The sequence below is a fragment of the Neohortaea acidophila genome (assembly GCF_010093505.1).
Source record: "Neohortaea acidophila strain CBS 113389 unplaced genomic scaffold BDY17scaffold_4, whole genome shotgun sequence".
NCBI lineage: Eukaryota > Fungi > Ascomycota > Dothideomycetes > Mycosphaerellales > Teratosphaeriaceae > Neohortaea > Neohortaea acidophila.
The window spans coordinates 727376-753834 of NW_022985513.1; the positions used below are offsets into that span (position 1 = coordinate 727376).

At 56.9% G+C, this 26459-nt stretch overlaps 12 protein-coding genes across 12 annotated transcripts; 7 read left to right on the forward strand and 5 right to left on the reverse strand.

The window, feature by feature from the left end:
* Nucleotides 1-589: 589 nt before the first annotated feature.
* Nucleotides 590-3212, reverse strand: BDY17DRAFT_264132 (uracil permease-like protein). Its single transcript, XM_033731878.1, has 7 exons — nt 2678-3212; nt 2557-2618; nt 2275-2497; nt 1802-2215; nt 1499-1743; nt 1254-1446; nt 590-1194 (listed from the first exon to the last, which is right to left on the reverse strand). The coding sequence occupies exons 1-7, from the start codon at nt 2815-2817 to the stop codon at nt 672-674; spliced, it is 1800 nt and encodes a 599-aa protein (XP_033590726.1). The 5' UTR covers nt 2818-3212; the 3' UTR covers nt 590-671.
* Nucleotides 3213-3216: 4 nt separating this feature from the next.
* On the forward strand, nt 3217-4725 carry BDY17DRAFT_122612 (phytanoyl-dioxygenase family protein). Its single transcript, XM_033729324.1, has 5 exons — nt 3217-3757; nt 3814-3925; nt 3992-4055; nt 4109-4371; nt 4426-4725. The coding sequence occupies exons 1-5, from the start codon at nt 3396-3398 to the stop codon at nt 4639-4641; spliced, it is 1017 nt and encodes a 338-aa protein (XP_033590727.1). The 5' UTR covers nt 3217-3395; the 3' UTR covers nt 4642-4725.
* BDY17DRAFT_122567 (uncharacterized protein) lies at nt 4548-5468 on the reverse strand. Its single transcript, XM_033729323.1, has one exon. The coding sequence runs from the start codon at nt 5350-5352 to the stop codon at nt 4810-4812; it is 543 nt and encodes a 180-aa protein (XP_033590728.1). The 5' UTR covers nt 5353-5468; the 3' UTR covers nt 4548-4809.
* Nucleotides 5469-6105: 637 nt separating this feature from the next.
* BDY17DRAFT_278686 (uncharacterized protein) lies at nt 6106-8919 on the forward strand (the record flags this gene model as incomplete). The annotated part of the gene is made up of 2 exons (XM_033732017.1): nt 6106-6404; nt 6466-8919. The coding sequence occupies exons 1-2, from the start codon at nt 6372-6374 to the stop codon at nt 8917-8919; spliced, it is 2487 nt and encodes an 828-aa protein (XP_033590729.1). The 5' UTR covers nt 6106-6371.
* A 1624-nt stretch (nt 8920-10543) lies between these two features.
* On the forward strand, nt 10544-11573 carry BDY17DRAFT_309460 (serine/threonine-protein phosphatase PP1; the record flags this gene model as incomplete). The annotated part of the gene is made up of 3 exons (XM_033735334.1): nt 10544-10723; nt 10782-11183; nt 11241-11573. 3 exons carry the CDS (start codon nt 10544-10546, stop codon nt 11571-11573), a joined length of 915 nt encoding a protein of 304 aa, XP_033590730.1.
* A 1274-nt stretch (nt 11574-12847) lies between these two features.
* BDY17DRAFT_323031 (uncharacterized protein) lies at nt 12848-15556 on the forward strand (the record flags this gene model as incomplete). The annotated part of the gene is made up of 1 exon (XM_033736931.1): nt 12848-15556. The coding sequence occupies one exon, from the start codon at nt 12848-12850 to the stop codon at nt 15554-15556; it is 2709 nt and encodes a 902-aa protein (XP_033590731.1).
* A 289-nt stretch (nt 15557-15845) lies between these two features.
* BDY17DRAFT_248479 (KRI1-like family C-terminal-domain-containing protein) lies at nt 15846-17897 on the forward strand (the record flags this gene model as incomplete). The annotated part of the gene is made up of 2 exons (XM_033730914.1): nt 15846-16439; nt 16542-17897. The coding sequence occupies 2 exons, from the start codon at nt 15846-15848 to the stop codon at nt 17895-17897; spliced, it is 1950 nt and encodes a 649-aa protein (XP_033590732.1).
* Nucleotides 17898-18061: 164 nt separating this feature from the next.
* BDY17DRAFT_323033 (PX-associated-domain-containing protein) lies at nt 18062-20151 on the forward strand (the record flags this gene model as incomplete). Its single annotated transcript, XM_033736932.1, has 3 exons — nt 18062-18642; nt 18718-18963; nt 19017-20151. 3 exons carry the CDS (start codon nt 18062-18064, stop codon nt 20149-20151), a joined length of 1962 nt encoding a protein of 653 aa, XP_033590733.1.
* Nucleotides 20152-20264: 113 nt separating this feature from the next.
* Nucleotides 20265-22265, reverse strand: BDY17DRAFT_295127 (uncharacterized protein). Its single transcript, XM_033733248.1, has one exon. The coding sequence runs from the start codon at nt 21774-21776 to the stop codon at nt 20316-20318; it is 1461 nt and encodes a 486-aa protein (XP_033590734.1). The 5' UTR covers nt 21777-22265; the 3' UTR covers nt 20265-20315.
* Nucleotides 22266-22537: 272 nt separating this feature from the next.
* On the forward strand, nt 22538-23715 carry BDY17DRAFT_309464 (metallo-beta-lactamase superfamily protein; the record flags this gene model as incomplete). The annotated part of the gene is made up of 2 exons (XM_033735335.1): nt 22538-22930; nt 22990-23715. 2 exons carry the CDS (start codon nt 22538-22540, stop codon nt 23713-23715), a joined length of 1119 nt encoding a protein of 372 aa, XP_033590735.1.
* A 67-nt stretch (nt 23716-23782) lies between these two features.
* On the reverse strand, nt 23783-24485 carry BDY17DRAFT_122723 (uncharacterized protein). The gene has a single exon (XM_033729326.1). The coding sequence runs from the start codon at nt 24360-24362 to the stop codon at nt 23850-23852; it is 513 nt and encodes a 170-aa protein (XP_033590736.1). The 5' UTR covers nt 24363-24485; the 3' UTR covers nt 23783-23849.
* A 123-nt stretch (nt 24486-24608) lies between these two features.
* Nucleotides 24609-26147, reverse strand: BDY17DRAFT_323037 (uncharacterized protein; the record flags this gene model as incomplete). The annotated part of the gene is made up of 2 exons (XM_033736933.1): nt 24609-25478; nt 25527-26147. 2 exons carry the CDS (start codon nt 26145-26147, stop codon nt 24609-24611), a joined length of 1491 nt encoding a protein of 496 aa, XP_033590737.1.
* Nucleotides 26148-26459: the final 312 nt, after the last annotated feature.

Here is a 26459-nt window from a genome sequence, read left to right on the forward strand (position 1 = left end):
GGGAGTGTTGTTCGGTTGTTATCGATTGTTGACGGCCACTTAGGAGAAATCCAGCGCCCGAGGCGGCCCGTGCGCCAAAACGCTCCTTCCGCTTCGGATCGGCTTCCGACGGCCTCAGCTCCTCCTGCCGGTCTTCCTTCAATCGTTCTGGACGTCACCCTCGTTGCTGCGAAATGGATCGTAGGGACAAGGTGTCGACGGTTGTGAGGAAGAGGCACAGAATGAGAATGGTAGCACAAGCGTGTCTTTTATTATGACCCGGTCATCGAATATGCGACCTGTCTCGACACGCTGGACGAATTAGGCAAGTCTGTCAACAAAAAGACCGCCTCTCCTCCCTCCTTTATGCACGATCACGACGGTAGAACCACAGGTCATGCAGCCCTTAGGTGCGTACCATCTTCACGCGTGCATCCGACTGCCGCGCCTCCACGACCGCGTGAAATTCGTTGGCTGTGGTAACGGCCGTCCGACAAAGCTCGGGCCACGCGTTTCATGTGGCAGCGTGCGGGCGATGTTTCGACTAGTCACTCGATGCATGCGCATGCAAGCGAAGCGCGCGAGTCTATTGACGGATCGAGGGAAAGAGAAAGAGTATGTGCTTCATTCGACTGTCCCGCTATCTGACTGCGTGCTTCATAACATCATCTTCACATCCACAACCTTCGACCTCAGTAGTGCTTGAAGTCCGCATGCTCCAACGTCGTGCCTGCTGTGTCCTTCTCGATTTCGCCAGTCCATTTCACTTCGCCGTGCTGCAGTTGAGGATCGGGGTAGCCTTCGAGATCGGTGGTGATGAGCGTGCCATCCGCCGCAATGATCTCCGAGTAGCTGACTTCCTCCCATTTGAGACCCATCTCTTTGACCAACCTCTGGTTGCGCGTCGGCCACACGAGGCAGATGACGTAGTAGACGACAAAGGCGATGGCGAACGACAGCATCCACCCCAGATGGCCGAGGTCCTGCGCGGCAACGCTCACGGGGACGCCGAGCGTGCCCAAGAAGCCGGCGAAGGGCAGGGCGATGCCGCAGAGGTAGGCAATGATTGCTTGCACGTTCCAGCCCTTGTGGTAGTAGTAGTGTTTGTTGTCCTTGGTGCCGTCGTACAGATGCGCGATGAAAACGTTACCCTTGGTGAGGCACCAGTAGTCGCAGACCATGATGGCAACGACCGAGGCCATGAACAGGCCGTATCTATCCGCACAGTCAGCTTTGGTGTCAACGGCCAGTGGCTATATTCACAGAGAGCTTACCCAGCCAAGAAAGTGGTAAAGACGGACGCGCTGGCCAGGATCTTCCATGGGCAGATGGCAAATCCCAGGCACAGGACAATGAACTGGCCGCGGGGAATGGTCAGATAGCGAGGGAAGAGCAACGTGCAGTCACTCCCGAAGCTGATCATGTTTGCCGCGATGTTTGTTCCCAGGACACTTGTCGTCCAGCCCCCTGAAGCAGTGTCAGTTGCTGTTGAGATGCTACATGCACATCGTAGACTTACCGGCGGCAAAGAAGACTGCAGTCCGGGTTCCTGCACTCCAATACCTGTTCAGAATGGCATCGAAAAGATCCCACTGGTTCCAGAGCTGGAGGTTCCAGTTGTTGTTGATGGCGGCCGTGGACAAGATGCCCAAGCTGGCGGAGAGGGTGACCGCAATTGGGTTCGTGAACAGCTGGGACCACATGGCACCGCTCTTCGTCTTGCTCCAACGTGCGATATCCGGTTGATTCGTGATGAGAGTGGCCCTAGAAGAGAACATGTCAGTGCCCCGTTATGAGAAGCGTTCCAATCTACAGGACTCACGTGTTGCCCATGCCCGAGTTCAGCGACCAGACAAAGAACCAGCCCCATCCGTTCGAATGGATTGCCGTGGTCTCCTGAAGATGCCCAAGGCCAATCCTCCCCTTCGTGTTCACCATACAGAAGATGAACAGACCCACAATAGCAGGGATCATGACGAACGCCTTGAACCAGAAGAACTTGCGCAGCTGATAGGGCCGGAAGAACGTGAAGGGCAGCGTCATCAGCCAAAAGAGGAAGAAGGCGAGCAGTCCGGCGCTCGTGATCCCCATGGACTTCGGAATCGTGTTGGGAATATGGAGGTAGCTGTGACCGAAGACGGCGTACAGCATGTTGCCCACCAATGCGGAGCCGGTGTAGAGTTGCACGCCGAACCAGACGATGGCGAGCGCTGCTCTGGCGAGGACGAAGTAATATCTGCAAGGCAATGTGTTAGCTGAACGTCGACGATCGTAAGTGCCGTTGGAAGGACTCACGCTCCCCACATGCCAAACACACTACGTCCAACCACGGGGTACCCAATGTGATACACGCTTGCGCACCGCGAGTTGAAGAACATGGCGATGGAGCTGATGAATTGCGAGAGGAAGATGGTGAGGATGGCTTGCCACCAGTTCAAGCCAATGCCCACCATCACCGAGCCCAGCGTCCAGTTGCCGAAACTCAAGTCCCAATAGAAGATCACGTAATTCCACCATCCTAGATGAGGGCCGTCAACACTGAGTACCGTGGGCATTGCGTCATCGTGAAATACTCACTCCATGTTCGCTTCTCTGGCGGCGTGGGATCTAAGTCTTCGTTCGACCATGTCGGGCCCGATCTGATGAAGATTGAGGTCAGCGAGGTACCATCCCGATGAGCAGCGCTTCTGTTGCCTACTTCTTATGCCCATGCTGATCCAGCGCAGTGTCGGGCACTTGCACCCATTCGATAAATGCTGCCCGGCTGGTGAAAGCGTTCCTGGCGTTGTGGACCTTTTCGGCGGCCTTGGCCTTGATCTCTGCTCGCGTGAAACGCATCGTGCCGCAGTTTCGCTGTCAGAACGGACTGTGAGAGAGAAGGAAAGCAGAGAGGAGATCGCCGACGGGTACGAGAGATAGGAAATATTCCAAGATCAAGGTTACGGCAGCCGCCCGAAAAGAGGGCACGCGACACGAGTGCGACCCGCCACCGCACGTTGCGCGCGGAATTAATGCATAGAGTTTGCGGTAAATGCCCACTTCGAGGTTAGGAAGGGCTCTAGAATGCTTGACTGGACGGCGGTGGGACCCCCGATGATGCGCGGGCAATGCGGGTTGAACGGCATCTTATCGAATGCAACCCTGTGCGCGCGGAGTAACGCGCGGTGATCTTTGCGGAGTTGGGGGTAGCACGCGGGATGTTAGCTGGAAAAACTGTGCGTAAGTCTGCAGAGTGGCGCAAGACTGCCCAATGGCGGTGGAGCGGTGACTCCAGGTAATCCTTCGTGGCGATATGTACGCTGCACGTCGTATAATCCACGGTGGTCCAGAACTGGCAGGGCCAGCCATTGCAATCGAGTCGCGGAATTAGGCAGCCACTGGTGTTGATGAGGAGGTGCGGCCTGCGCTGAGCTCGTATGTTGGAATCATCAAACCGCGACCTCATGGCGTCCACGGCGGATCTTCCACGATATATCCATCTCACGGCAGATGAACGGAGTCGCCAGGCCTATAGTCCTGCCAATGTCCAGAGCGCCCTCGAAGGTCTCTACCAAGATGGCTTGCTCATTCTCAAAGGCGTAGTCGACGTCGCTCACATCGACCATCTTTACCGCGTCATGACCAGCGAGACGAAAAGCATCATGGAAGACGGCCGCCGGGCCGGCAAATACAATCAGGGGGTCAATAGTAATATTCTTCAGCTGCCGCCCGTCAATCGGCAAGACTGCCTGTTCGACGATGTCTGGTTCAATCCGTATGTCGTGCAGGTTGCACAAGCGTAAGTCGACGGCATGGAGTACCCCGGACCAGCTGGACTGAATCGAAGATGGGCAGGTACCTTGGTTCGAAGCCGGTGACCAATTTCTGCACCGCAAACAATGCCTTGGCTGGTACGGGTGGGATGCGCCAACCTGTCCATAAGGACATCACATTTCATCACCCGCTGGTAAGTTCTGTCGAATGCTTTTACTTGGCATGGCATCTCGACTCACTGCGGTTGCCCGTCTTCTAGTGTCCATTCTATTTCATAGCGAACATTGTCTTGTCCGATTTCACCGAGGCGAATGGAGCAACTGGTGAGGACTGCCGATTCGTCAAGATGATTGGTCTTCGCTGACGGCTGATGCAGAGACCTGGCTGGGTTCGCACGCTCATACCACCAGTCTCGATCAAGTGCCATGCACTGAGGAGACCAAAGTGCGGAAGCAAGTCCCGGGAGACCCATCCTGCAATGTTAAGCCCGAGATCGTAGAAGAGCGAAGAAAGGTTCGTCCTCCCGTGCAGGCCAGCTGCGTGAAAGGCGATGTTATGATTCGAGACTTGCGGACATGGCACGCCGGCATGCCGAACCAGAGTGCCAACGATCGTATCATGATTGGTATTGGGTATCAAGTGCGTCTCGTCTGAAAGAGAGAAGGGGAAAGAAGACTGCTGACGTTCGCGCAGGCGCCGTGGTATCAGAACAACACGCAGCGACTCTTCTTACCATTGGAGCACGCCAACTTCTTCATGAAGCATGGAGGTCAACCCGTGGAGCTGCGAGCGAACTTCTGCGATCAGGAGCACCTCGATCAGCTCTGGAAGAACTACGACTTCACCTTTGAGCCGTCTGTGTCCGTAGTTGCGCCTGACAAAGCGCAAGTAAACGCCAAGTCTGTATAAGTGCGATGCTTGAGGATTTGCGTTGTTGAGTCAATATAGACAGGTATTCAGAGGAGCCATGATAGAGTCAGAGCAACACATAGTCGCTCGCCGGAGACAGTGCATCCGAGAGTGGCATCAATGCAGAATGCATGGCGCGGCGGCGGTGACATGACTCCTGGCGTGCAGCTACGAGCAGGTGCCGTGCTTGTAGCTACCAGAGTCCTTCAATAGGTGGCATATACGGCGTCCATAGTCAGTCAGCTGGACCCTGTCCACACTTATAGACATTAGGCTAATCCGGCTGCAGTACTTGTCGGTACGCGCTGAAGCATGTGAAAGAGGATGATGGCCTCGGAAGCTGGTAGAGCGTGTCGAATATTTCGCATGACTCAACAGGCCATCCGGGGAGCAGTTCCATGTTTCCGTCAGCCTTACGATGCGAGGTATGTTCCACAGCGCGCTGCTCCCCGGATCGACATCTTCAGATCGCCACACCGGGGATGGTGACGTGCAGTCGGTGAGTGGGATACCCACTGTCCCACCGAATGTCGTGGCCGCGCTAGAGCAGTCTATACCTCCAGGGTGGGGAGAGCAGGAATGTGGGTGAGGTACACTCTGGGTGATCCTTTCGATGAAGAGCGAAGGCTGTGATGCTCGGCCAGACTTGGCGTCTTGTGCGCTTGCGGTCCCCCGCATGACGGTGTGTCTGCTTGTTTCAATCGTGTGCATGGAGCAGGTCAGCCGCGCGTGGGATTCGCAGGGTCATGGGACAGAACTGAGGAATGTGTGGATGTCAGTAACAACGATAAGAGCAAGCCTTACGTCCTTTGACCATCGGGGCCTGGCCCGAGTCTGTATAGCGTACGGAGATACGAGAGTACATAGGAAGGCCAATTTCCACCGGCGGTGAGGCAAGACCGGGGTGTCGGGTGGATTCCACTATCACATGCAGAAGCTGGGATGGAGAAGGATGTGGTTGCCACCCACACTCTTCGAGGCTCGTTTACCGCCCTTCTGATGGCGAATAGACTCGGTGCGTCGAGCGGCGTGGAGGCGAAGACTCGCAGACATGCAAGCGACGACGGCATGCAAGCTGCGGTTTTTAGAGTGCCAGCAGGTTACACGACGCGATTAGCAAGGATGCACCCCACCCACCCTGCAGCTGACAATCTGCCCGAAAGTGACGCGCATGGAGCGCGGTTGCGCGGATTGGCCAGAAGCACGGCATGCCTGCGCTCGAGCATATCGTGAAGGTGTGCCGTGTGTTTATTCATTGCCGCGCGGAGGGTGTCCTTTGATGCCTGTTCGCCTCCGACTTGCAGCGTGCACGTGCTAGGTGGTGTGGGAGGCGGCGGAATGATAATGAAGCCATCCTCCGAGTCGAGATATTCCCGAGCGCCGGTGCATGGTAGTGCGGCTGTGTGGGAGCTAACGAGGGCCTGGTGCTTGTCCGGCTTATTACATACACGACTGTAGGAGGCTGCTGGCGCTTTGAAGGCAGAAATCTGATAAAGAAGTCTAATTTTGCGGGGACCTCAATCTGCTCGTGACACCGCGTTCCGCATCCTCTCGGCCACCACTCCTCCAAGCAACAACACCCACGCCCGACGCTGCCGAATGCCTTCTCTAGCCGCCGCAGTCACCCGTTCGAGTGCCTGGAGAAGTGTCGCGTAACAGTCTGTCTGCATCTTGAGCAGGCGCGCAGCCACCTCACCACCTATGCACGGGTACGAGGCCTACGCGCTACGATGGACTCGGAGAATGGTCAGGCGTTCGTAAAGGCAAGTAGCAACGCTCCCTGCAGTGCGCGATGAAGTACGCTGACCAGCCTCTCCGATCTAGAATCTCGCCAGCTTCGTCCGTACGCACGAGCGAGCACTGGCAAATGCGCTGCAGCAGAAGACGGCCGGCAGAGATGGCCAACCGCAAGCCACCGCCGGCGCATCCAGCAGCACCGCCTTGTCCGACGCGCTCGCCCCTCGCTCCTACATGCCCTTCTCCTCTTCCAAGAAGATCCGACACGAGAAACTCTCCTTGACACCACACCACCTGTTCTACCTGCTGAGCAAGTTCGAAGAGCTAGGCGTGGACGTGGGCCCGATGAATGTGCGCCTCGAGAATCTGCAGAACGATCACAGCCATTCCAACTATGTCTCCTTCCTCAACGCGCCCAAGAATAAGGGCAAGCAAGCCGATGCGGAATCGCTACGCTCCGTCTCCAGCATGCGGAGTGTCATGTCCAGCATGTCCTCTTTCTGGTCCGGCTTCACCATGTCGAGCAATGCCGCGAGGATCGAGAAGCAGATGACCCAGAATCGCGACGACGTCAAATATCTCTACGCCTCCTTCACCAAGATCCCGGCGCTGCGGCTGGCGCCGGATCATCGCGCGAGGCTGATCGCCGGCTTTGAGGAGTTCCCCTTTGACATGGCGGTCCCGCTGTTCGCTTTCAAGAACGTTAGCTCCCTTGAGATCTCCGATGTCGACTTCCGGCAATTTCACGGCTGGGACCGCATGTCGGAACAGCTGCGGGTGTTGGTCGTAAGACGGGCCAACGTCGATGACCCCATAGACTTGCTCCTGCATATCGTCCTGGATGACATGGAGAGGCGTAGGAAACGATCTTCCAAGATCAGCCTCCCGCAAACCCCCTCCACTCCCGGCGCGCCCTGGCCTTCGAACAGTCCCAAAACACGCCAGATTGAAATTGCGAGGACCGCATCGGCGCCTAATACCCCGCTTATCGACACGAAGGATGGTGCGTATGGGACGAGTCTAGATCGTAACGACTCCGCACATCCGAGTCGGCCACCGTTACGGCAGCACCGAGAACGAAGTGTGTCGCCAGGACGGCCGACTAGTGGACGACAGAACTCCTTGGCAACACATGCCCGTCACGCTTCCTTCAAATTCCGAACGTCGTCGGGCAGCTCGGAATCTAGCGCACAGGCTATGACGCCGAGATACAGCACTTCAGACTTGTCACTCGGCATCCTGCCGTCTTCAAAGTGGCGGTTTCTGCGCTTCCTCAGCCTGGCCGAAAACGGGCTCCACATCCTGACTCCGGCAAGTCTGGCTCCCGTCGCGGCTACACTGTATTCCCTCGACTTGTCCAGCAACCTCTTCTCGGAAGTGCCTGATGCCTTGGCCTCACTCACCAACCTTCACCAGCTGAACTTGAGCAATTGCATGATCGAAAGTCTGCAATCCCTCTCCCGCCATCCGCTCCCTGCCATTACCACCCTGAACCTCCGCTCAAACCGACTGTCCAGCTTGTCCGGCATCGAGCGAACAATTTCACTGGAAAGAGTCGACTTTCGCGACAATCGTCTGAGAGATCCCACCGAACTCGCCCGTTTGACGGGCTTTCCAGATATCGCCGAAGTGTATGTCGTCAAGAATCCGTTCGTGAGGACACACGGCAGTTACCGCATCACCATCTTCAATTTGTTCAGGAAGACGCCAGGTAACGTTCGAGACGTCATCATCGATTCTTTGGGCCCATCGTATAATGAGAAGAAGTATCTGGTGGACCGGGCTCCGGAACCAGTGAGCGTGCCCGTAGTCAAGCCTCCATTGGACGACGAAGAGCCATCGCAGCAGCAAGCGGGAACGAGCGACAATCGGGCAGAGTACGCGGTCGAGCAGGATGATGCTGCCGGCCCCGAAGAACCAAATCATCGAGAGGGCCACCGTCGGACTACCAGCGAAGGGGAAGCACAGTTGACCAGGCGGAAGAAGAAAGTCCCACGACGAAGGATGATAGAATTGTCCACGCCCGAGTCAACCAAAAGCCCGAAAGCGCAGAAGTCTCTTCCTGATCTCGCCGAAGCAGCGGCGCCCAGAACCCCGCCCACCGATACCGATCAGCCATCCACGCCGGAGCAGACGCCATACCACACCGCGCCGACGCAGCGCCACGCGCTGTTGAACGCGACATCGCCGCCCAAACGACCGACGCTGGCCACTGCGTTCGAATCGCCAACCCCCGTGCCCAAAATCCGCAATCAATCCGACGACGACGATGATCCGTCCGTCTCGCCGCAGGATCTCGGGCACTCGGATTTCTACCGGCAGAAGATCGAGTCGTTGAAGACGGAGCTCGGACCGAGCTGGCTGTCGGCGCTGCATGGCAAGGTCGATGCGGAGCAGCAAGCGCCGCCGCCGCCGCCTCCGCCTCCGCCTCCACCGCAGTCCAACCGCCGGAGCTTTAGTCCGTCTTCTCGCACGTCTACCATCAAGGCCGATGGCAGGTCCGCTCGTGGAGCGGGCAAGGCTGGACGCACGTTGGGATGATCGATGTCCTGTTTTGATCGTTGAACGCATGCGACTTCCAAGCGTTCGGCGAGGACTGTGGAGGGCTAGTGCACTCTCATTGATGTAAGGTGGGATGCAGCCCATGGATTGCTTGTGTTCCTGTCATTGTCCGTTCTAGATGACACGGTCGTTTTCTGGGCTTTATTGTGGATGCGATGGCTGCCTTGCCTCTCTGCACTATACCTTTTCCTTTAGCATTTTTGAGCGAAGGCGTTGGAAGGGAGACGCGGTCTGGCTTTGTCGGTTTGGTATGGATTGGGCAGGTGCATGATGTTTTTTCTAGCAGTCAGATCAATACCCTGGAGAGCGAATGAACGTTCGTATGATCGCTGCCTATTCTCATTGGGCGACACGCTGTCTACATGTATACGATCAAACCAGTGCGGCTGGTGACGGGAGGGGGTTTCTTTTCTTAGAGACGAAAAGTGGATATGGATGGAGCTGGGAGTGTTTAAGACTGGGGACGTGTCGTAATGGGCCAAGAGACAGATGCCGGGCCTTCCACGAGCGATGACTCTCGGGCTGCGGTTACAGCATTGCACAACTCTTGCAATACCCTCTCCATCATCTCCGGACTGTCATTCTCGCGATCCGCATTTGCCTGGGGATACTTTGTGAAGAGCTGCTCCGATCCAGACGGCCCGATTTAAGGTTTCGCCCGGCTTGCCTTTCCGAGAATTCTTCTCCCGCGACAAACACAGCGCTGGGCCACCCTTACCTGAACCTTACGCCCACCGCCCGCACCACACCACCCCCTCAACCTCCCACCGCCGGCCGACCACGCCATCGAACCCTCTCTCCAAACCCATTGCCGCCACGCGATCCCCTCCACGACGCACCTGAGTGAGTGTTCGCCGTCGCTCACCACCCCCTAAGCGAGCCCCACCGCAGCCCAGCAAGCCGTGAAAAATAACTGTTGCCAGCCTGTTGGGAAACCAGCCCGGCCCCCCTCGCACCGCCCTTTGTCAGCGCCTACGACCGACACGTCACGCCACGATACGATCTGACGCCGTTCGACGACGCGAGACCTCACGCCAGCAGTCCACCCGTCTCGCCACGCGCCCCTGGTGTTGTCTGACAGGAGAGAGAGAGAAACACAGATCCCGCCATCGACTAGGGATCAAACGGAAGTCGGAGACATCCAAAGACGGCTGTTGAGACATTGCTGGGAGATTGGTGAAGGACACAGGCGAGCTATATCTGCGCCCCTTTGCGAGCCTTGCGCTCCTTTCTCCCCTCCTCACATCCATCTCGGTACGTTTGCCATTCTCCCCTATCGCCATCCCCAACACTTGATCACCGCGGCGGCGGCGGTAAGACGGCTAGCAGAAGAGGTTTTCTGATCACCCCAACCTGCTACTGCCTCACTGCTCGCGTTGTTGTGGTCACGTGGTCGGTGAAGGCCGCCCTGGCCGCATCTCAGCACCACGACACCACACCATCTCACTACACGTCTTTGGCATCGCCTGGCGCAGGAATACATGAACTGACATCCCCCAGATTGTGCACGAAGGCGAAGTAGAGACGTTGGCACCGTGACGACCACCTTCCCCACGCTCCCGATACCACCCCACCTTTCCTCCACCCCCCACCGCCGCCGATCATGGCGGACCAAAACGATGTCGATCTCGACTCCATCATCGACCGCCTGCTCGAAGTGCGTGGCAGTCGCCCCGGCAAACAAGTGCAGCTGCTCGAGACGGAGATAAGATACTTGTGCACCAAGGCTCGCGAGATCTTCATCTCCCAGCCCATCCTCCTCGAGCTGGAGGCTCCAATCAAGGTAAGCTATACCGTACATCTTATCCGGAGGATACACCAAGCTCACATGTGTCTACCAGATCTGTGGCGACATCCACGGCCAATACTACGATCTCCTCCGTCTGTTCGAGTACGGAGGCTTCCCGCCCGAAGCCAACTACCTCTTCCTCGGAGACTACGTCGACCGTGGCAAGCAGTCGTTGGAGACCATCTGCCTGCTGCTGGCGTACAAGATCAAGTACCCGGAGAACTTCTTCATCCTGCGCGGCAACCACGAGTGTGCCTCGATCAACCGCATCTACGGCTTCTACGATGAGTGCAAGCGACGCTACAACATCAAACTATGGAAGACTTTTACGGATTGCTTCAACTGCTTGCCCATTGCTGCCATAATCGACGAGAAGATCTTCACCATGCACGGTGGCTTGAGCCCCGACCTGAACTCCATGGAGCAGATCCGCCGCGTGATGCGGCCCACTGACGTAAGCCTAGTAATCTCTGTGATCTTCCTCGAAGCACACACGCTAACATCTCACTAGATCCCGGATTGCGGCTTGCTCTGCGATTTGCTCTGGTCCGACCCCGACAAAGACATCACGGGATGGAGCGAGAACGATCGCGGCGTCTCCTTCACATTCGGCCCGGACGTTGTCTCGCGCTTCTTGCAAAAACACGACATGGACTTGATATGCCGTGCGCATCAAGTGGTCGAGGACGGGTACGAGTTCTTCTCCAAGCGTCAGCTGGTCACGCTGTTCTCCGCCCCCAACTACTGCGGCGAATTCGACAATGCGGGCGCCATGATGAGCGTGGACGAGTCCCTGCTGTGCTCCTTCCAGATCCTCAAGCCGGCGGAAAAGAAGCAGAAGTGAGTGCTCCGTAGACCTTGACAGAAACGTTTGGAGCTGCGCTGACAACACGTGACGTAACAGGTTCGGAAGACGATAGATGTGTTCGCGCCACGGGAACAAATCGTCGTGGGTGGAATTGCTTTTACGTCAACAGCACTTACTTCGGACAGTGCACGAGGATCAACGCCCATGTTGAGTGTCTTTGATGCCCTGTGGGCAGAGGGGATGCGCAAGTTGCAATGAATGCTATGGTATGGAGGAAGACACACGACTAGAACAGGATGGGGTAGGCGGGCGGGCAGGCAGGGCAGGCATGATGGCTTTCTTGGGGACCGGGAGTCGTGTACGATTGTGCGTGTGTTTTCTTGTCGCAAGTCCCAATCACCCCTGCTGTTCTGTACGCGTCGTTCCTTTTCGGTCGCGCTATCATGCTATCGATTTCTTTAAAGGGTTATGAGTGTGCTGCATGTGTTGAATGATTTGTCTCTCTGGACCTCTCTTGTTGATGGGCGCTTGATGCAAAGCATCACCTCTTTTCGCGCTCGTTCCCATGATGGGATGGATAGTTGCCTTCCGTCTCTACAGTGCTGTGCGCCATCACGACATATGCTTTACATTGCCTGCACCAGCAAGCACGTGCATCCCAACTAGATCGGAACGCGTGCCAACGCTGGAATGTGGGCCGTTGGAAAGCTCAGCTGGCAAGTGCACGCATGCATGCCTCAGGACGTGCATCTGCTGCCCAACTCGTCCCACATCCGTCTCTTCTCTGCCAACTCATGACTCCGGGGAAGAGGAGGAGAAGCTCACCGCTAGAGTAAGGTATTTAAAGTTTGGCCGAAGTGGCGGCGGCGACGGGCTGCGCCACCAACCACTCGCTGGCGTCGCGCGTTGATCGGACGACGGCGGGACGATCCCGCATCAACTTTGGGCAGCGCCTTCCCTTCGGAGCTTTCGAGGTGCCACACTTCGTTACTTGACACTCCAGAAATCTTCCGGTGCACGCTGTCGGGTCATTATCGATCCTCGAGAGAGCAGAAATCCTTCTTCTACGAGCTTTGTGATTAGGAGAAGGAGACGGTTGTATTGCACGACGAAACGAGACGGATATACTCTGCCCCGCGCCTAGCGAAGCAGTTCGATCCACCATCCGCTCACGATTCCACGACATTCATACGCATACGACCCCCACGAAATCATGAGAGCGATTTGACTGGCATGATCTAACCTCGTGCTGTCCGGCGCATCGAGCGCAGCAACAACGAATCGAACGAACCGCGAAATCAGCAAGCAATATGTCAACAGACGGCCTCGCTCCAGCGGGGAGCAGCTCATACCATTCCAATACCCTCAATGTCGGCGATGGCACGTGGGACAAGAGCCGCAACGATTTTCTCCTTCCCAACCTTCAAGGGTTGAACTTCGCGACAACACGCTACAATGGGATGGGCAATCGCTTCAAAGGCGAACCACAATATCACACCCTCGTCCTCGGGCACAGCGTAGTGGCGGCAATCACCTTCCTATTCATCCTACCTCTCGCGTTATTCCTGGCAAAATACGGGCACGATTGGCCCGGGGGAAGAGTGAGCTTCAAACTACACATCTACCTGCAAATCATCACCGTCTTTCTGTCCACCGTGGTCCTGGTCCTCGGCTGGTTCGCAGTGGGACCTGCACGGAGTCTGACGAATCCGCATCATGGCATCGGCGTTGCCATTTACGTCTTGATTCTATTCCAATTTCTTTACGGCTCATGCTGGTTCCGCAGGGAGAGGAGGAGAGTCGGCGCGCCCAGCAAGCTACCACTCACCGTATGGCTGCACCGATTGCTTGGCCGCTCGACAGCCCTCCTCGGTATCGTCGAAGTCGCGCTCGGCCTGGATTTATATGGCAGTCCGAAATACCTCTTCATCCTCTACTCGCTGTGGGGAGCATTTCTACTGCTCCTATATTTGGCGCTCGACTATTATTACATGCCGCGATACGACGGGACGAGACCAGGTCGTCCTCCGCCAGAGCAGTATTCAGATTACGGCAGCAGTTATGTGACAAACCAGGGCCGGCGTCCGCCACGAAAGGATGAACATCACTGGGGTCGGGATGCTCTGGCTGCAGTGGGCCTTGTCGGCGCGTACGAATGGTATAAAACGCGAAGAGACCGCAGAAGACAAGAGCGGGACGAGAAGTATGGAGATGTTGCCGACGGTGGATTCGCCCCTTCCTCGGCCCCGCCTGGACCGCCGGGTCAGCAGCCATACGGAGCGCCAGGGGACAGTATGGTTGGTGCTGGGGCGAGAAGGCCACAGAGCCGCATTTCGAGAGACTCATGGGAAGATGACAAGTACCATCGGCAGCAGCAGAACCACACCTGGCGTGATCGGTTTTTGGAGGCCACCGGTGCTTTTGCGGCGTACGAGGGAGTGAGACATTTCATCAACAAACGTAGAGGGCGGGAAGACGATTACTCGGAGGATGGCGGGTATGGGTCTGCGTTGGGTGGGAATCGCCCAATGCCCAGCGAGACAGATGTGTCTCGAGTCGAGGCCGGACATGCTCCGCAGTCTCCGGCAACTCCGAGAGTCAACATGAATGGCGCCGGGCCGATGACACCAACAATGACGCCTTCTCGGCCAGGCGCTACGATTGGTAATGCGGCAGTGCTGGGTGCTGATTCAGTGTCAAACGACAGCCGGTACGGCGGCGGAAGACCGCATCCCATACTTGAACCAGGAGCACCTCTCGGCGAACACATTCGAGAATTGGGGCCCATCGCTGGCCTTCGGGAATGGAACAGACAGCGCAAGTCACGGCGAGATTCCGATCGCGCGGATGTAATTCGACGACAGGAGCTTGAGCACGAGGAGAGCTTCAATCGGCGGAACTCCAACAACTACCCCCGACCGCAGGACGCCAATACTCGGATGAACAGCAACAGCGGCACTCTGCTCACCGGCCCAAACTCGGATATGAGTAGAGTCAACACGAGACCGGACACGAGTCATCCGCCTCTGCCGGCTGGAGCGGGCGCTTATGCTGCTAATGCCGGTCCTGGGTACCCCTACCCCCCTCCGCCTCCCGGGCCTCCGCCTACTTCTATCCGAGCTGATGGCTACAACGCCCAATCCGGCTGGGGGTCTGCACAGATGCCGCAAGGTGCTGTCACTCCGGATCCGGCAAGACTACTAAGAGACAACACTGCTGCCAACGAGTCGAGTGCCTATGGCAGAGATCCACGGATACGGGATGATTTGATGGGCGCAGCCGCCGCAGGAGCTGTAGGAGCTGTTGCCGCAGGCGCTCTTGCAGAACGCGAACGCCAGCGCCACCGAGCGCAGTCAGAATCGCCCACTCGAGCGCAAGGCAGCAGATTCCCACGACCCTCCGCAGCAGCAGCTTCCTACAACAACGTCACAGCGGGCCCCTCTTCCTCCCGACCAAACAACCCCAACAGCCCGCCCGTGAGCGTCCAAGTGCAAATGCACAACGACGGCCGGCACGTCACCCTCCGCCGCCTCAACGAAGAAGAAGCGGCAGCAAGCCGCGAATCCCGCCGTCAAGATCGACAAAACCGTCGCGGCGCAAGTCTCACTTCCCTCGGAGCCGAAGACGCCAGCACACCTCCCCTAGGCGGCCAACGCTACAGACGCAACGGCCCCGTGCGGCGATCCAGCGACCAGCCCATCACCAACGTCCCGCCTCCCCCACCCATGGCGAGCGCCACGTCCTTCAGGCGCGCATCCGAAGTGAACCTCCCCGCTCCACCGGCGATACAGCAATACCCGGCACAGCAATCTTCCCCCTTCTCGAATCAGGGGCTGAGCTCGCCGCCTTATCCTCCCGTTGGCGGGAGTGGACTGGGGGGCGGAGGGTATGGGACTGATCAGGGGACGGATATCAGTGCTTTTGAGAGTAATCGCCGAAGACGCAGGGCTGAGCGGGCGAGGAGGCAGGAGGCGGAGGCTGCGAGGGGAGTGGGAGAGAGGGGAGCGGAGTTTAGTTGAGGGGTGCATTGGGTCTTGGTGGGGTTTAAAGGGGCGTGATATTTTATTTTGGCCATGACATTTCGAGTCGACGTGCATGTGGTGAGCGACGTTCTTGTGCGTAGAACAATCGATACAAATTTCACAATATGCTGTGCCTACAGCCTTGTCGAAACCAACCATGGAAATAGAGTTTCAGGGCCCGCCAAAAAATTCTTGGGCCTTTCCGGCGGAAGCTTTTTTTATTCCCGCCCTCTCCCTTCATTCTTCCACACTACATCTTCCTACCACACTCGAACACCGTTACAGTATGGCGATCACTACCGAGCGACCCGCCAAGCGCGCCAAACTCCTCTCCGACGAGAGCAGTTCCGAGGCGGAAAGTGAAAGCGATGTCGCCGCTCCGGCCGCAGGCCCGACGAATGGATTCAAAGTCAACGAGGAGTATGCGCGGCGCTTTGAGCATAACAAGAAGCGAGAGGAGATGCATCGGTTGGAGGAAAAGTACCACTCCCAGCCGAATAAGGATGGCAAAGGGAGAGCGAGGGGAGGAAAGTTTGGTGAAGAAGAGGACGATGAGGAGGATAGCGAAGAGGATGAATCCGAAGACGATGACGGAGATTTGGCGACTCGCGATGTGGACGAGGAGATTTTCGCCACGCTCAAGGCTATCAAAGAGAAGGATCCGAGGGTTTACGATAAGGGTGTTACGTTTTATCGGGAGTTTGAGGGGGATGTGGAGGGCGAGGCGGCGGGGAAGCAGAGCGGTAAGGAGAAGCCGGTGTACTTGCAGGACTATCATCGGCAGAATTTATTGGCGGGGTATACCGGGGAGGAGCATGAGGAGGCTGATGACGTTCCGCCGACATATGATCAAGAGCAGGATGCTGTGAGGCAGCAGCTTGTCGATTCCATGCATACAACTGCCGCCGGGACCGTGGACGACGATGAAGATGGCGCCGATGACGACGACGACGACTTTCTGGTCACTAAGTCGAAGACGAAGCCTGCTGCTACTGCTGCTGCAGTTTCGGCCAACGGAGTACACCCTGCGCGAGCGACTCGTATCAAAGACCGCTCCAAACTCATCACCGATCAGGACGTGGCGGCTGCCGACCAAGATCCCGAAAGGTACCTGTCCAACTTTATGGCTGCTCGCGCTTGGGTGCCCAGTGAGACATCGCGCTGGCAGGCCTTCGACTCGGACGATAGCGATGAAGAAAAGCGAGCCGATGAATTCGAAGAGGCGTACAACCTGCGATTCGAAGATCCCAATACCGCAAACGAGAAGCTGCAATCCTTCGCTCGAGATGTAGGCAAGTACGGAGTGCGGCGCGATGAGAAGACTGCGCGGCAGAAGCAAAGAGACCGAGAGCGGGAGACGAAGGATATGGCTAAAAGGGAACGCGAGGAGGAGAGGGCGAGGTTGAGGAAATTGAAGATTGAAGAGGCGGAGGAGAAGGTGAAGAAAATCAAAGAGGCGGCGGGGATGGCAAAGGGGGAGGAAATTGATGTGAGCGAGTGGAAGGATGTTCTTGATGGGGATTTCGACGATGACATGTGGGAGAAGGAGATGAAGAGGAGGTTCGGGGATGATTATTACGCGGGAGGCGAGGAGAAGGTAGAGAAGCCAACGTGGGATGATGATATTGCTATTGACGATCTCGTGCCGGATTTCGAGAAGACCGAGACCCAAGTCGCGTTTACGCTATCTTCGGATGAAGATGAAGTGGAGGAGGGAGGGGCCGAAGAGGCTGCCCAGGAGTCCGACGAGGACGAGGACGAACGTCCATCAAAGCGAAGCAAAGGCAAGAAGAAAGACCACAAAAAGGAAAAGGCGGAAGCCAAGCGGACGGCACGCCGCGAAAGACGACAAATCGAGTCCATCGTCGATTCGTCCCTTCCGCTCTCACACCCTAGTCTGGCTTCTTCCAGCACGACGGCCAAGGAACCAGTGATTGGCTTCCGCTACCGCGAAACATCCCCCATTACGTTTGGGTTGAGCGCGCGTGATATCCTCTTTGCGGACGACACGCAACTGAACCAGTATGCTGGCTTGAAGAAGATGGCCGCCTTCCGGGATGCGGAGAAGAAGAGGCGTGATAAGAAGAAGTATTCCAAGAAGGGACGACTAAGGGAGTGGAGGAGGGAGGTGTTTGGAAGCGTGGATGGGCCAAAGGATCCGGTTGGGAGTGCGGTTGTTGGTGGTGAGGGCGAGGAGCGAAAGCAGACGAGCGTGAAGGTGGGCACTGATCAACCGGACAATGTGGTTGAAGGGAAACGCGGGGGCAAGAAGAGGAAGAGGAAGAGCAAGGCTGGCACAAGTGGAGGGCAGGTTTTCGAGTTTCTGGGTAGCATGTAGAGCCTACATGCAACACGTGCACGCGCGAGGCTGCCGCTGATTCATCATCTCGTAATCCAATTGCCCCACTCTACGTCACGTCCTGGAATCTCAGGCACCTTATCCTGGATCCAACATCAGCACATCAACATCACATCCCAACCATGTCCAGCTAACAACCCACAATGACGGAACCCACCGCCGGCCTCACCGCCGAGCAATCCCACGCCCTCTTCGACATCCTCACCCACAAAGAAACCTACGCCGAAATCGAAGCCTTCAAACTCCCCGGCGCCATCCGCACCTACGGCCCTCCCTTCCAAGACGCCGCCACGCCGAGCACCTCGCCCGTCCTGCAAACCCTCGTCTCCAAATTCGCCCTCCCCCTGCCCGGCCTGCGCGATGTCAACCCCGACTTCTGGCGCGTGCAAGTGGAAGATTTGATCCAGGAGTTGGCCGAAGCGGAGCTGAGCGAGAGTTACGACAAGGGCGTGCTCGGCGTGCGGAAGACGCTTGCGACGGCCATTTCGGCGCTTATCGAGTACCCTGCTCGAGGATGCTTGGGCGGGGTGGAGAAGAGGGAGGTGAAGAGGCGGGAGTATGATGTCAACAACGCGGAGGATGTGCTGGCCGCTTGGGACGATTGTTTGCAGGAGCTGGTGTATGGGGATTTGGTGGATGAGTTGGTGGAGAAGACGGCGGAGACGGATGATTTGACGCAGCATAGTACCTTGGTGCAAGGGATGCATGAGTTTATTGTTGTAAAGTAGGTATGGCGAGCCTGCGTCTGCTGCATGGGTGCCCGTTCTCTGGAGAGCTGAATCGCTAACTCGATACGCAGTCTTGCTTCGCTCATGCATTATACGCTCATCTTGTCGCCGGAGGGCCCGACTCTGCTACGCATGATGGAGAATGCGAATCGGCTTATACCTTACGTGGTTGTGCGGCAGACGCTCAAGATTGGCAATGTGGCTACGATGCTCAGTGCGATGATGCGGGTGATTTTGGCCAAGGTGAGCATGGCAAGCATGACGAATTGGATGGGTTTGAGCACTGGTGCGGATGAGGGCATGAACTTGTTGGAGCAGTGAGTCCATTCCTCTCAATGGCTTCATCCCATGGCTGATGAGCGACAACCAGAATCATTTCGCAAGTCCTGGCATGGGATAAGCGCGACCTACGACAACGGGCGGACAAGATCGAAAAAGACAAGTCCGCCCTTCCGAAAGACGTACGAGACGCACTCATGGAATGGGTGACCAACGCGAGCCGCGAAGAGCACGAAGAATGCCGCCGCATGAGCCGCGAGCAAGACATGTCCATCGTCGCCGTCATCCTCCTCCTCTCCTCCGGCCCATCCGTCGACGACCTCACCGAAGCACAACACGCCAAAGCCCTCGAGTACCTGAGTCTGCGCCTGGGCGTACGCGACCGCGAGGAAATCGTGCGCGTCATCTGTCATCGCACTCCGGACCATCTCACCACCCTCATCAACCAGTGCGTCACAGCCTACACGCCCATGATCCGCCAGGTGCACCAAGCGGTGAACCTCAGCGACACGATGTGGGATTTCGAGCGCTTCGTATCAGACATGCTGAAGATGTCGAAGCCCGCGCCGGACAAGAAGGGTGGCGAAGCGCGCGTGCCGACCGTGGAAGACTACGTCGACCTCCTGCACCGCCACCAACAAAGCACGCACAAATTCCTGCACCAGATCGCCAAGAACGGCAAAGAAGTGGTAACCTGGTGGCGCGACTACCTGCACAAAGCCGTAAGCCAGTTCCGCAAAGACGGCGCGCAACCAACCTCTTCCACCGAGTCCTCCACCTCAAAGAACAACAACAACATCCACCAGTCCCTCGCCTCCATCTTCGCCTCTCTGCCTCCCACCGAGCAATCCGAAATCCGCACCGAACTCAACAGCCACGCCACCTACCTCTCAAACCTGCACGCCGCCTCCGCAGCGCGCATCACCTCCGTCATCGACCGCACACACTCCACCCCCTACGGGCCCGGCGCGTACCTAGCCCGCTGGCAGAATCTGCTGGACACGACGCTCATCACGCCCGCCAAGGCCGACGGGCCGGTACGGAGGGGTGCGAATCGCGGCGTCAAGGCCGAAGGGAGGAAGGATGTGGAGGGGAATGAGGCTGGGTTTATGGCGCAGGGGGAGGTGGAGAAGGTGGTTGATGAGGGGATTCCGGAGGCCCCCGCGGTGGAGAGGACGTTGGAGGTGTTTGGGGCGAGGTTTAGGGAGATTTTGGGCGGGGGGTGAGAGGAGGCTTCGGTTGGGTTTTAATGGCGTGTAATGGGGCGGACGGCTGTAATTGTGATTTTTTACGAAGTATAGATAGATGACCTCAAAAGACGCACAATGAGATGTATCTTTCTGCATAGTCTGACCAGTATTATCACATCAAATTCTTTTCATATACTATCTCAAGCAGGGCATTCCGCATGTCCCTCCACCCATTGACCGACCCTCTCGCCCACCCATCCGCTATGAACAACAGCACCCTCCGCTTCCATATCTACGAACTTCTTGCCGAGTCGAATGGATTTGCTCATGAAGCATTCGGAGCGCTTCGCTTTGGCCGAGTGGAAAGAGAATTGCAAGCACTCCTCTACTTCTCGACACGCAGTCTTGCAAGCTGTGAAGGAGTTGTGCCGATCTCGAACGATTTTCGTCTCGCTGTCGCTCGTAGGGACGATAGCGTAGGCGTCGTTGTCCGAGCCGTTGTCCCACATTTCCATCCACGTGGGCGGGGCGCCGGAGGGGAAGACGAGGGGATAGAGATTTTTGTACATGAACCCGGCGAAATCTCTGGCCTTTTCGAAGTCGAAGAGTTGCTGGAAGTGCGCGGCGTCGATGTAGTGCAGGGTAATGACGGGTTTGCACCAGGTGTCAGCGGCGAAGGGGACGTTGGCTGGGTTGTCGCTTTGCAGCATGGGGAGGAGATTGGTGACTTGTAGCTTCAGCACTTCGTCAAACGTGTTGGCTAGCACGTAGTCGCCGAACCACGCTACGCGGAAGCGCCAGTCGTGCTTCACGGCGAGGCCCTTGTGCGTGACGGCGAAGTCTCTCACCGTCGCGCCGGAGAGGATGAAGCCGCTGCCGCCGTGGGCGAAGTGGAAGACGATATCCCGCTCGTACATGCGCACCGCGTTGCCGAAGTACCATCTCTCCGTGGGATCCTGGGTGGCGAGGAAGGCGGCGAGGTTGGGGAGGGAGAGGTATGTGTCTGTTTCGATGAAAACGTACCAGTCTTTATCCGGCTGGTACTCCCACGCGCGATCGATCATGTGCAGGAATTTGTACTTGTCCAGGCCCCAGCCGGCTGACTTGCCTATCGTGCGCCAGTCGGGCGAGGCAATGGGCAGGCTGGCGAGGGCGGGGATGTCGGCTTCGCGGCCTCGCGATGCGAGGTCTTTTTGCTGGTAGTATAGATCGAAGTCCTCATTGCGGTAGGTGCCTTCTCCCCCGACTCGGGACAAGACGTCGTGGATTTGATACGTGCCGAGGGTCTGGTCCAGGTCCGAGAAGATGAGCGGGTCGGGGACGCAGCTCAAGCATGTGGACAGCTGAGGAGGCAGCTTGGCCTTAGCTTCGATAGCGCCTGTTTTCGTGATGACGACAATATTGCTGATATTGACGGCGTCGCAGTACGAGGCACGTGTCAGCTTGGGTGCGCGATGTGCTGCTTCTGGCGTGCGGAAGCTCTGTGCTCTGCCATCTGGACTCCAGTCGTGAGTGATGGTGGGTGGGGCAAGAGAGGCTTGTTCCCAGAGGGACGGGGGCTCGCGTGCCGTCCAGACTCGAAGGGCGAGGAATATACATGTTGCAATCAGGGTCAGGAGGCCGACTCGGAGCAGTCGTCGGACGCCACGCGTGCCCAGCATGGCGGGCGAGGATGGACTAGCGCGTGCTCGCTTTGGGGTGCTCCCATCTCGTCGAGCGCTCGAATAGGCCCGATATGGAGCTGGATCGATGTTGGCTAGGAGGCCATTCGGACCGTATCAAGCCCACCTGCCTATCCAAGAAGTGCAGCGCCTAGGGCGATGCGGCTGAGGTGGGCGTGGGGGTGCAATTAAGCATGAGGTGGATGAGGTGATGGAAGGAGAAGGAAATGAAGTTGATAGGCTGTTGTTAGCGCTGTTTCTGGCTCAACTCTGATTCGGTTTTCCATCGATCAAGGACTTGATCATTTCTCCATTTGTGTTTCTTTACAAAGGTTTCCCCGACCTTCATGTCATGAAGAACTAGTGGTTGTAGCGGGCTATCGAGTCTCCGACCCCCCATGCCGAATGCTTGGACGTGCAATCACCACGTCCGCGAGCGTGAACGGTCTAACCTAATGTGGCCATGCATGAAGCTAACCTAATGCGGCTTTGCACCACCGAAACCCTGTCCCGACTTCAACCACGTGCTCAGCCTTGCGAATGAAAGCCTAGATTGCCCTTGGATTCCCTCACCGTCCACGAACACCATGGACGCCTAGAGCTTTGTGGAGTCGGATAACAGTCAGCCAGATTGTGGGACCCTTTGATTCCAGCGAGCTGAAGATATAGAACTCGATAAATAGGACAATCTTCAATGTCCGGTTTCATGCCCTTTCCATCTCCTCATCCGTTCCTTCCAACCCCCAATCAATCATTCCAACATGGCGACACCAAAGCCCCTTCCCGATCTCAAGATCCCTTTCTCCCAACACACCGTCAGCGTAAGCATCATCGACACCACAGTCCGCATCACCGGCCTCCCCACCGCCGCCTTCACCCAACCCGAAATCCCCGGCTACTCCGTCATCGTCGGCGGCTGCGCGTACAGCTTTCTGATCAAACACAACAACCCCGCCGCCTCGGGCAAATACGGCAACCTGCTTTTCGATCTCGGCGTGAGGAAAGATGTCGAGAATAGTCCGAAAGTCGTCGTCGATCAGGCTATCGCGGCGGGCTTCCAGATGGATATCAAAAAGAATGTGTACGATATCCTGAAAGACGCGGGCGACGATCCTGCTGATGTGGGAGGGATCATTTGGTCTCATTATCACGTTGTAAGTCGTCGATCCAACCCCTTTTGGTCGAAATGGCCAACGACTAACAACCCCAACAGGATCACACAGGCGACCCCTCCGTCTTCCCCTCTACAACAGACCTCATAGTCGGCCCAGGCTTTAAAAACGCCTTCGTCCCCGCCTGGCCAACCGTCACAGACAGCCCCGTCGACGAAAGAGCCTGGGCAGACCGCATGCTGCTCGAAATCGACTTCGCCGGCCCCGGCAGCCTGACACTAGGCCGCTACCGAGCCCACGACTTCTACGGCGACGGCAGCTTCTACCTCATCGACTCGCCAGGGCACGCGGTAGGACACATGTGCGCTCTGGCGCGTACTTCCGCCAACCCCCCTGAATTTGTGCTTTTGGGCGGTGACGTGGCGCATCATGGGAGCGAGTTCAGGCCTAGTGAGTATGTGCCGCTTCCGGCGGAGATTGAGCCGAATCCGCTCGTGGCGCCGTTTGCGAAGGCGACGTTTGTGTGTCCTGGGTCGATTTTCGAGGCGATTCATCCGCTGAAGAGCTCGACGCAGCCGTTTGTGAAGGCGGTGGGGTTCATTCATGATGATGCGCGCGGCGCGTGTGAGAGTGTGGACAAGCTGTTGGATTTCGACGCGCAGGAGAACATATTTTCCGTTATTGCGCATGATTTGACGCTCATGGATGTGGTGGAACTTTACCCCAAGACGCTGAATGATTGGAAGAAGAAGGGGTTCAAGGAGCAGGGATTTTGGCGGTTCTTGAGGAACTTTGACACAGGCAAGGAAGAGTACAAACCTGCTTGAAGCGATATGGTCGTAGCCTGAGCGTGGTGTAGAAGAGGAAGTAGCGACATCGTGTACAAGGACTAGACGTAGTCGAGAGACGGTCCTAGTACTCAAAGCATTCCTCTCCCTCGCCGATGCGACAATTCTAACCGTCATCCCGAACTCTGCTCCGCGTCAAGCTCGGGCAGCACACGCTTCACAACCTGCACGTGATCCGCAGCATTCGCACTGAACATGACCTTGGCCTTGCCCTTCCCCTGCACGATAATCGTATTGACCAAATCCTCAAATAGAGGCGTTAGTGACGGAATAATCCTCAGTCCGGCGCCGAGGAAGTAAGCATCCCACTCTCCGCCATGCGGTGGTCCATCTTTGACGACCTTTTTGAACGCCGCCACGCTTTCTGGTGACTCGGCCGGGGCTTCGTGATCGAGGTCGAAGCGCTGGTAGTACAGGCCTGGGATAGCTTTGAGCCCGTCGATGGAAGTGTCGAGCGTCTTGCCGAAAGCCGCCGTGTCGAGGTTGGGGTTGAGACGTTTGGTGGCGGGCATTGTCAAACCGGTGATGAGTAGAGAGATTCGTCGAGACATCATTAAGCAATGTCGCTCTTCCAATTGTGTTTTGTCGAGTTTGTTGGATTCAGCTGAGAGTGAATAGAAGTCCATGGGGGCGAGATCTAGGCCCGCTTTATGTATGGGGGCGCTAGCGTGCCGCTAGTCACGGCCCTGGATTCCACCATCTTGCAAGCTCCACCGACCCATTCTTAGGTTGGAGGCAGCTGATTAGCCTCTGCAGATGCTCTCAATAGTGCGGATGATTCTGGCGATGCTTGACTTTCATAGTCCTCGCTGTAGAGACCTCGAATCGCCATCCACTCTTGTCGAGGGAATGCTGAAGCCAATTGCACCAGGTCACGTCTGCCGTATGATATGCCTATGAGCATCAAGGTATCCGAGCAGAGCATGGGCTTCCTCCTTGATCTCCACTGGTGCATATTCCAGGCTGGCGATAGTCCGCAGGGGAGACTTCACGGTAAGAACGCCGGTGTCGTTCAGCGTCTGAGGATCGGAAGTAGGACTGCCCGCAAGGCCAAGGATGCCGGGAATCATGTCCAGAATGTGCCGGCATGTCGTGTGTAGCTCACGTAGGTCCAATTGCGTAGTTTCCAGAGAGTCTCGTGGTCGGCCAACACCATCGTCGGTGGTACGTTCAGACGAGAACATTTGAGTGCGAAGTGCGATGAGCGTATCCAGCGCTTTCATGACGCATGTATGGAAGAGCAGACGGTCACTTGCCATCCTTCCGTTGTCGAATACCAGAGTTGTAGTCCTCGGAAAGACTCGACTCAATGGCATGTCCACACTGAAGTCAACTCGTCGTGGACGCGGCACAGACGAATTAACTTCACACCATTGTCGCGCTTCCTGCGTCAAGCTGCGTAGTCGGGCACTGAGATGCGACATGCTTTCCAGTCGCGAGTTCTCGTCGGGGTTCTCTCGCTCCTCTTTGACTTGAGCCATGATGCCACAAGCAGCAGTGACAAAGTTGATGGTCCGCACTTCAGGCCGACTGTCGTCCTCGACTGCGTACCCACGCATATCCATCGAGGCTGTCAGCTGCTTTCCGCAGAAGAGCTGTCTGACCTGAATACGTTGATAGGCGGAGCGCCATAACGGGTAGCCTTGTTCTTGTGTCATGATATCGCCACTGCGAAGCTCGAGAAGTCGCAGAATCGCCGAGGTATGGATGCCCAATGGATCAGTGCGGTTTAAATACAATACCTTTAGAACGTCAGATGGTGGTCAACATAGAATTTAACTGACACATACCTCAAACGCGTCCACAGCAAGGATCGCAGCGAGAACCTCGTTGCTCGGCGCAAACAGAGGGTCGGCAAGGTCATGCCGCAAGCGTTGAAGAGTGCCGAAATAAGCTTGGTAGCTTTTGCTCCCTGGGTTTCCATGCCGCTCTAGGGCCGCCAAATCGGCATACGCGGTGGCTAGAATCGCCTTTGATATTGCGCTGTCCCTGTTCGAGGTCTGCAGGAGTGCAGGCATGGAGTCGAGGCAGCCCAGACATGTGACTCCGGAGGACCAGCGGCCAATAAAGCGCTGCAAAACCCGGTCATCCAGCTCGTGCAAAATCGGAGGGCCGAGTTGGAAGTCGGGATGTTGTGGATCCGGCAAGGCGCTCGGGCTGGTCTCTTGTAGCATGCGAACGTCTAGTGGAATCGGCGCTCGTCTTCGACTGGCCTCTCGAGCTCGCCTGCTCGCAGCCCGTCGACTGGCGAAAGCGGCAGCGGCATTCTGGTCCACAAAGTCAAAGGCGACGGGACGAGCTGGATACACGCAGACCAGTGCATTTGCCGTGCATCTCCCACAGACTGGCCGCTCAAGATCGCAGACGCTATCCGTCGCTCGACACGCTTCGCACTTCTGCCGTGTCTCCATACTCAGGCCTGGAGTTTAGAGGAGAAGGGAGATGAATTCGAATCCTTTCATCCTTCACACTGGGGTGAGAATGTTTGCGGCCAGCCATGACTTAAACATTGGTCGAACGAGTGCATCCAACAGGGGAGATGAGTTTGTCCGTGTCCGTGATTACTCTGCCTCGTCCGGGTCTTGGGCGTGGTGTACGGCCGAGGACAGCGCTGACGTAGCCGCGAGGCGCTTGCTCTTTCCCCAAGCGGCTAGGCGGGAAGACATCGGCAACCTCAGCTCGCGACTCGTCTTCGGAACAATTCACATTCGACCTTTCTATTC